The sequence below is a fragment of the Penaeus chinensis genome, chromosome 39 (genome assembly GCF_019202785.1).
Source record: "Penaeus chinensis breed Huanghai No. 1 chromosome 39, ASM1920278v2, whole genome shotgun sequence".
In the NCBI taxonomy this organism is placed as follows: Eukaryota; Metazoa; Arthropoda; class Malacostraca; order Decapoda; family Penaeidae; genus Penaeus; species Penaeus chinensis.
The window spans coordinates 3,480,451-3,490,259 of record NC_061857.1 but is presented as its reverse complement, the minus strand read 5'-3'; the positions used below and the strand labels follow the sequence as shown (position 1 = coordinate 3,490,259).

Genomic DNA, 9,809 nt, shown 5'->3' with positions numbered 1-9,809 from the left:
GAATGGCTGCAAACTTCTGTTATTTGTACTAGAACTCGGGAATTCTTATATCACCTCAGCTGAGTCATGAGATCATGTGAGATATGTTACCTGGACCCATTTGGATGCCATCTCTCTGGTCAAATGTGATTTTGCATTCCAGACAGGTAATAGCCCCCCCAAAATAAGGAATTGACTACCTCATGCTAGTTTTGTTGTTATTGTTGCATAGTACTGATTAAAGCTACTGTTAAATGTAAGTTATACGCATGTTTGACTTATTCTTCTTATCCAGTGCTTTTGGTTCTTTAACCCCTTTGTGACGGGTGTAGAAAACTAAAAAAAAAAAAAGCTTTGGCGCGCTGCCACGGCGTATAGCCACACGCCACATTTTGAGCGGGTTGTTTTCACGTCGATAGACATGACCCATCGGGAAGGGGTTAAGGAATTACGAGCATCCAGAGTACAAGTATACGTAATCTCTTTTCAAGGAAGACTGGGCGCTGAAATCAGAGGGAATTAGGTTGGTTTCTGATGTAGGAAGCTGGCAGTCAGATCTCCCATGAATTAACATAGTGGATGATGTGTAGTGCTCAGGTAATTATTTTAGTCTTTCCACTAGCGCTTTTTGTTTTATGTTGTATGTTGTCTGTGTGTGAGTTAAAATTTGTGCTGGCATGTAGTGTGATCCCTAGATATTTATGTGATGGTGTGTTGGGTAACTGTTGTGAGCGGATTGAATATGGAAAAAATTCTAGGTGCTTGGGAATGAGTGAAATTTATGATTTTGCATTTGTCTGGCTGAAAGATCATTTGCCATGTGACTTGTCATTGCTCGAGGGAGTTTAGATCCGTCTGGAGGTTACAGTTGTCAGGTGTCTTAATTTGTCGATAGATGTGGCTGTCATCACCAAAAAATCTAGTTTTAGAATTATAGGGTGAATTGTGGGAGGTCATTTGTGTAGAGTAGAAAAAAGAGAGGGCATAAAACGGTGCCCTGGGGGACACCAGAAGAGACAGAAACAGAGCTAGATATAGTACTGTCAAGGAGAATGTGTTAAGTCCTGTTTGAAAGAAAAGCTGTGATCCAGTGAAGAGTTTGTCCAGTGATTCTGTAAAACTGTAGTTTTTGAGTCGGGTCTTTTATGGGGGATTTTGTCAAAAGCTTTGGCAATGTCTAGCACAGTAGCATCTGTCTGTGTTTGTCAGTTGCAGGTAAGCTAGCTATGCTTCAGAGGAATTACAAAACCTATGCAGTGTGTAAAATGAAAGCACCGGCATGATAAGATAGTGAATGTTTACTTTAGAGCTGTTTGCATTGTGGACAATAAAGGCCTCGAAGGTTTGGAATGCAACCTTGTTATCCCGTTGGTCCTGACAAGAAGAATAAGTATTTGAAAATTACCCTGCATTCAGTATGGCTGTATGACTGACAGGAGGCTGAAAGAGTAAAATTTATAGCTAATGGGTGAATTGAGGTGTGGTAAACTAGCTCACCAAACTCAGTATGCAGGCCATGTTTCTATGATGTTATTAGCAATTTTAGAAAGATTTTACCTAGATTTTGTGATATTACCAGTAGTTTGCAAGTTGATTTGTGTTTATGTCACTGATATTTAAGAATTTGCAGTTTGAGGATATATGGCATGGAATAGTTGATTTTGTGGCCTACTTGATTACCATTATTTTTTCCTCCAAAAGACGGTGTTGCAAAACAGGATTGTATGGTGTAGACTATGATTTTTAGGCCAAAATGTTATGCAAAAGATTTGGACTTATGCTATGAATCAGTAATAGTTCAATTAGGTTGAAATCCATACATGATAGGAAGGGCTAGGAGTAACTCTTTATCTTCTGGCAGAAAAAAGTAGTTACTCTGGTATTGCTAGAAAACCTATATACCAATCAGGAATGAGATCACAGGACCCTCCTAATATGAAGTTCACAGAATTGGGGTGGGTGAACTTACTGCATAAATCAGCTTTCAGTTATCTTTGTCAAAAATTGTAGCGCATGTTAGGTATGATGAGAGAGTATCCATAAACGTAAAAGAAGTTATGATATCTTTTAGATATTTTCACCTGGTGTAATTGTTTACCTTGAAGCATGTTGAAAATAATCAAATTTTATTTTTAGTTGGTTGGTCTGTAAATGTTACCATAATCAAACTCTTGTATGATAATATACTATCCTGACTAACTTAAATAGATACTTTTCACCAATTTCCTTTGGTTTGGTGTATATATATATAGTTCAATAATAGTAAATTATATTCAGTGGGTAAATGTTGGAGAGGAGATTTAAATGTATTAAAATATCCCTAGCAGATGGTGTTGCCTTGAATGTGAGGCTTTTTTTTTTTTTTTTTGCCAAAAAAATTAAATTTGACCTACACCCTACCATAATACCAACTGACATTCAAGTATATAGGACATTATGCTTACAGACCAATGTTCCTACATAAATGTTTGTCTTGTGTTCCTTTATATTTTTATACATTGAATCTGTATTTAAAATTGCAAGAAGAGGAATTAGTTTTCCTTAACTAACTTATTTCAGTGGTCTCGACAATGCAGGGAAGACAACAGTGGTCAAGAGGTTTTGTGGAGAAGATATCAGCACAATATCCCCAACTTACGGCTTTAATATAAAGACAGTTGAACATGTAGTGGATAAATATGAGTAAGTTCCCAAGAGTGAAGCTTTTATCTCACAATCTTAATAATATTCTGTCCTTATTAGATATTTATAACTGCATTTATATTATTTGAGACAATAACATAACATAATGGATATTTTATAAATTGTCATTTATACGTTGCCAAAAATAGAGATTTGAATGAAATACCTCAAGATGTTTTTTAGTGACTGCAAACAGCAACTGGATACAAGAATGATATTTCTGCACTCTTTTCTATCACAGAAACCCCAGATACTACATGCTTGACATTAACAAGTGTTAACTAACAGCTGTTGTGGTCCCAACACCTGTGCATATGTGTGGAGTGGCTTATGTTATTTGCATTTCTTTCTAAAGAAATTATTTCATACTATCTGAAATCCAGATGAAAAAGATTTTTTTTTTTTTCCCATGTATTTAAAGGTTTCAAAGGTTAATATCTCCCCTCACGCTAAAAGAAGACAATTTTGAATGTCTTTTTTTTTTAATATGATTGATTTTAAGATATTTTTTTACATTGGATGATTGATATTATGAAATGTTTTATTATTTATATTATATAATGTAATATATTTCTATCAAGCTTAAGGAATGCTTAAGGAATAAAGACACTGACATAGTCTACAAAATCATATAGATTACCATAAATAAATTGTTATACCCTTTATAAAATGAATTATGTAGTATTCTATATCCAGTAGGTATTTCATATTTGAATATACTGAATATACTTGTTTTATGAAATTATTTTTACAGAGAGAGAGAGAGAGAGAGAGAGAGAGAGAGAGAGAGAGAGAGAGAGAGAGAGAGAGAGAGAGAGAGAGAGAGAGAGAGAGAGAGAGAGAGAGAGAGAGAGAGAGAGAGAGAGAGAGAGAGAGAGAGAGAGAGAGAGAGAAGGGAAGAAGGGATTTGTGTACATTTTGATATTAAAACCAATTTATTCTGATCATTAGTGAATAATTTGGATAAACAGTAAAGTTTGCATAAATAAAGTAAAATAATACCAATTATCAAAACTGTATCCTTTGTTATATTTCTTTTTTTATAAATCAGGCATTTCATTTTCTATTAAAATCTTTTTAATAATTCTTACTATTAGTTTATTTATTTATTTACTTTTTTCAGTAAAATGTTCTTTTGGAATCTGCCATTATATATAAGGTGATATGCCAACAGATATAAATTGAACATATGGGATGTAGGAGGACAAAGCTCACTGCGTTCGTACTGGAGGAATTACTTCGAGTGCACAGATGGCCTTATTTGGGTTGTGGACAGTGCGGATGTTGATCGCCTGAAGGACTGCCAGGGAGAACTCAAAAAGCTGTTGGAGGAGGAGGTAAATTTTGTACTTTATTTAAAGGTTTTTTTTCTCCATTTTTTTTTTTTTTTTTTTTCCCTTGTTTAATTTTTTGTTAGGTCTCTGGTTTTCTATTGTAATTACTTCACATACCTATTCACTCATATTCACTAACTTGCACTATCTTTCACTCAGATGCACTCATGTATGCATGCATTCACTCACTCACTTACTCACTTACTTACTTACTTACTTACTTACTTACTTACTAACTTACTTACTTACTCACTTACTTACTCATTCACTTACTTACTCATTCACTTACTCACTCACTCACTCACTCACTCACTTACTTACTTACTCATTCACTCACTCACTCACTCACTCACTCACTCACTCACTCACTCACTCACTCACTCACTCATTTGCTCAGTTCAGCATAACTCACTCAAGCCATTCAAGTTAGTCATGCACTCATTCATATACTCACTCTCTCACATACTAACTCTTCACTCATCAAAGTGCTCACTCACCGTGCACTCACTTATACACTCACTTTCTCACCTACCTACTCATTTACTCACCTGTCTACTTAGTCACTCATTTACTCACCCGTATGTTCAGTCACCTGCTCGCTTATTAACTCACTTGCACACCCATCCACTCACCCACTCACCCACTCATTCACTAAGTCACCTCCTAATCACTCACTCACCCATCTACTAATTCACTCACCTACCTGTTCATTCTCTCACTTGCTCCTTCACCTACTAAGTCAAATTTACCCGCTCTCGTACACACTCACCCACTCCCTCTTTTTGTCTCTCATTCCTATGTTTTCTTGGAGTCTCTCTAACTTTCCAGTTATTTCTGGTGAGAGTTCTCCATTTCGTCCCTTTTGCTGCTCTCGTACCATCTCTTTTCCTGCTGTCGTTCCACTCTTTTTCCTGCTCTTGTATTACCTATTTGCGTGCTCTCCTGTCATTTCTTTTTCTGCTCTCATATCATCTCTTTTCTTGTTCTCATATCACTTCTTTTCCTGCTTTTTTTTTTTCACTTCCTTTCCTGCTCTCCTGTTGCTTCTTTTCTTGTTCTCGTACCACTTCTTTTCCTGTTCTTCTATCACTCCTTTTTCCTGCTTTTCTCTCACTTCTTTTTCTGCTCCCTTATCACTTCTTTTCCTGTTCTCCTCTCACTTCTTTTCCTTGTGTCATATTACTACATTTTCCTGCTTTTTTAACACTTCTTTTCTTGCTCTCCTCTCACTTCTTTTTATGTATTTATTCTTTCTTTACCCACTCTCTTGTCACTTCTGTTCCTGCTCTCCTATCACTTTTTTCCTGCTTTTGTATCAAATCTTTTCCTGCTTTTGTTCACTTCTTTTCCTGCTCTCCTTTCACTTCTTTTCCTCCTCTCCTATCACTTCTTTAACCTACTTTTCTATTCCTTATTTTCCAGCTCTCCTCTCACTTTTCCTGCTCTCTCATCATCTCTTTTCCTGCTTTCATATCACTTCTTTTCCTGTTCTCGTATTACTTCTCTTCCTTACCTTCTGTCACTTCTTTTCCTGCTCTATAAAACCATTACTTAGAAGTGATTGACTGGACTAACATGTTTTTTTCATGTTTTACAGAGACTGGCAGGGGCAACACTGCTCGTGTTTGCTAACAAGCAGGATCTTCCAGAAGCCCTTTCTTCCGAGCAAATAAGAGATGTGAGTATAGAATGTGTGTGTGTGTGTGTGTGTGTGTGTGTGTGTGTGTGTGTGTGTGTGTGTGTGTGTGTGTGTGTGTGTGTGTGTGTGTGTGTGTGTGTGTGTGTGTGTGTGTGTGTGTGTGTGTGTGTGTGTGTGTGTGTGTGTGTGTGTGTGTGTGTGTGTGTGTGATTTTTTTTACACTTTATAGTTAAAGGGAGAGGGAGAGGGAGAGGGAGAGGGAGAGGGAGAGGGAGAGGGAGAGGGAGAGGGAGAGGGAGAGGGAGAGGGAGAGGGAGAGGGAGGGAGGGAGGGAGAGGGAGAGGGGGGACGGAGAGGGAGAGGAGAGACGGAGAGGGGAGGGGGAGGGAGAGGGAGAGAATGAATTGATTGATTGATTGATTGATTGATTGTCAGATAGACATGTAATTAGTTAATGATATTGATCAGAGGGAGAGGGGGGAGGGAGAGGGAGGGGGGGGAAGGGAGAGGGAGAGGGGGGGAGTGAGAGGGAGAGGGGGGAGTGAGAGGGGAGAGGGGGGCGAGGGAGAGGGGAGAGAGGAGAGAGAGAGAGAGAGAATGAATTTATTGATTGATTGATTGATTGTCAGATAGACATGTAATTAGTTAATGATATTGATCAGAGGACATATGTACATAATGTAAATAGAAGTCTTTTTACACTTAAAAATTACTGCCCCCACCACCTCAAAAAAAAGGAACATAAAGACTTTCTTTTTCTTCTCTTTCTTCTTTCTCTTGTGCACACAATTAGGGCTGTAGTTCAGCTATTATTTTGTATCGAAGGATAATAAAGAGAGATAGATTAAGATCAAGTATGCATATTTTCCAGTAACAAAAACGTGATGCAAAATGAATGATTTTCTTTGACAGTAAGAAAATCACCTATTTTATTATAATAAGAACCTATCATCATCTACTTCACTCTGTTTTTCCCTATTCAACAAGTGGGTAATGCTTAACATGTGAAACTAAAATCAAAAGAAAGAAGAAGAGGAAATGAATTTTCATGTAAAAATACAAAGAATTTATTTTATAATCATGGTATTTCTCTCTGGGATATTAAGGTCACGTTAGTATGTATTAATTGCCACCATTAATATATTCATTAAATACCCATTTAATCATGAATGCATATTATCAAATGTTGATATGTAGTCATTGGTTTCTTTTCTCTCCTTTCTATTTTTTCAGTCTCTCCTATTTTCTATGTATATCTTCTTTCTCTCTCTCACTCTTTTTTTATACTAATTTATTAAGAAAAATTAATGAAGAAAAGAAAATTCAAAGAATGATAAATAGACTACTAGATTCTTTTGTCCTCTTCTCCTCCCTTGCCAGATCCTGGACCTCAACAATCTCAAGACACACCACTGGTACATCTTGCCGTGCAGTGCTGTCACAGGCGAGAACCTTGTGGCAGGAATAGACTGGCTCATCCGAGATATTGCGGCTAGAATATTCACCTTGGATTAATATTATTTATAAAGACATTTGATGTAGGTTCATGGACTAATCATGTTCAGTGATGTTTGAGGTAGGTTCTTCAACATTCCATGTGTAGTGATGGCCATCTGAAGAAAAATGTGACGTCTAGGATTATTCTGTATGAATGGATAGAAAATTTCTTATACTTTTGTGTTAAAGATGAATCATTAACCCAGTGGCCTCAGTCAGCATGATATATGCCCACTGTAATTTTAGTTATTAATTCTGTTTATACAGAAATCTCTCCACAAGTATTTAGTCACCGAAGAGTCAATTATAAGTTCTAACAATCTCACTTGTTTACCCTTTTCCTTGATTTTTGGAAAGATTAATTTTGATTATTATGATTATTTTGATGTAATAATAATCATAACACCAATAATAATATTAACGGTATCAATATTAATAGCATTAAAAGAAAAATGCAAATTGAAGTGAGGAAAGCAGACATGGTCACTAGGGATGACTAATTAGCTCCTTGGTAGCTAAGCATTTGTGGAACCATCCATGTGCAACAAAATTTACTGAAAAGTATAGTGGACAGAACCAAAACCTGAGGCTGGGGGGTTCAATAGATTGTACATTTTTTTTAACTGATTTTTCCATGCTGAAGAATCAGATATTCACCTAGTTGTTGAGTAAAAACATCCTTGTTTGTTTTCTTTATTGTGGTATAAGACTATGTTTCATTAGGTATCCAATTTATATATTACTGAAAAGAGGTCAGTTTTATTGTATCATGAGTAATCAAGGGAAATATTACTTTACATTATATTGACTTTTTTTCATATATATCTAAACTATTGTTATTATTTATCATGAATCACAGAGTATTGTGAGTTTCTTTTAGGCATGTCTATGCTTTTTATTTTCAACTTCAAACAATATATAAAAGTTATGATTTTTAGGTAAGCTAGGAAACTAATACATCAAGTTTAGTGTGAAGGAAACAGGTGCACCACCAAAATTTGTTTTAAATTAATTGTATTCTCTTGCAATATGCAAATGATACAAACCATTTTTTCATCTCTTTCATCATTGTCATCTTAGTATGTATTTTTATTGTCTGTGATGGTTTGTCTTCATTATCTCATTATTAAATGCAGTCTCACATTTTAGTTATATGTTGCATTTTCCTTAGATATGTAGTTTTGTTGCATTAATGCAACATAATTAATAATTAATTAATTATAATCATAATTAATAATTAATTAATTATGTTTTATATTTGGGAAAAGGAAATATCCATAGCTAGGTTACCAAAGGAAGTTTTGATGGTGTTGAGTGTCATTTATATATGAAAATCCATTGTGAAGACAGGTGCTATGCGTAAAAATAGACTTTCAAGTTTCATGTCATGTTATATTTGGTTACAGAAATGCTTTGTAGTGAACATATGTATTGAACATTAACCAGACTAAACAATGTACAATATATGAAATCTTTTGATAAGAAATGTAAATTTAACAATTTAGAAAAAGTTTAATCAGATGCAACATTTCATTCTGTTCTTAAGCGCCATTAGTTACACCCTACATGGACCAAGGCTAATTCTGAAACATTAATCATGCACAAAGCTTTCTTGTAAGGTATAGAAGGAGAAACAGATGATTGGTTCTGAATATTTGAGTTTTGCTGATATACTTAAGCATCATGGTCTAGACTAGTTCAACATAAACAAAACTTAGCTAGTTCTTTCAGTAAATATCAATTTTGATTTAAATAATGACTGCACCTGTAACTACTATTCTATATTACTTTTATTAAACCTCCTGAGGATGCGCACAGTCATATTCACATCCATACATCTCAAGACAGTGTCATAAAATTTGAGTATTATCACATAAGCATTTCAGATCATTTTCTCATAAATCACCTGGAAGAATTTGATGCACAAATTTCACAGTAGGGAGAATGTTCCTTTTTTATCACTGTTGAACCGTCCGAGGACAGCCATAATTCTGTGACCTTTTTAGTAATGTGTATTTTCATGTAATATATCAAGCTTACTAAACAAAACCTGAAAAATCGTCTAGAAGAAGAAATAAAATGGACAAATACTCAGCCACATAAATATATAGGAGGAAATAAAACTCTAAAACAGTATTTGTTATTTTAGTTTATCTTATTTTGAATACCTAACAGAGGAAATATGTGATGAAGGAAAATCCAATACAAGGGTGTATTCTACTTTCATTATTATTAAGATCTCTTCATTATAGTGGTCTTACCTGTTTAATAACCCAACATGCTGATCTCTTATTCAATATATTAGATTATTACACAAGAAAGGTAAGGTATTTAAATGAAAACAATAACTGATACTTATAAGCAAACAATGTAAAAAGCTATGTAAAGACATACTACTGCATATTCATATTCAAGATTTTATTAATGTTCAAAATGTGATTACCTGCATGACACTTATAATGGCTGTGACTACTATTCAAGCCAATTTTCAAAGGTTACAATTATAAGAGCTCCAGTTACCATCAGTTGTATCCAAAATTAATACTATGGTGCAAATCTGAGTATGGTTCTAAATAAATTAAAATATGCATTTTTCTTGTGCCAAGCATTCAAGTCTAGAGTAAACATAGATTGGGAAAAAATCCAGCCAGGCAAGGTTGGCACTGGAAACAATCTCT

At 35.0% G+C, this 9,809-nt stretch overlaps 1 protein-coding gene across 1 annotated transcript in view; it reads left to right on the top strand.

Moving 5' to 3' along the window:
* The window catches only part of LOC125046723 (ADP-ribosylation factor-like protein 2), a 10,052-nt gene extending 785 nt beyond the window's left edge, over window positions 1-9,267 (top strand). The window contains exons 2-5 of the mRNA XM_047644622.1: window positions 2,539-2,661; window positions 3,836-3,998; window positions 5,593-5,673; window positions 7,015-9,267. Of these exons, the coding sequence (XP_047500578.1) occupies window positions 2,539-2,661; window positions 3,836-3,998; window positions 5,593-5,673; window positions 7,015-7,149 (502 nt within the window). The 3' untranslated portion in view covers window positions 7,150-9,267. The remainder of the gene's footprint in view (window positions 1-2,538; window positions 2,662-3,835; window positions 3,999-5,592; window positions 5,674-7,014) is intronic.
* Window positions 9,268-9,809: the final 542 nt, after the last annotated feature.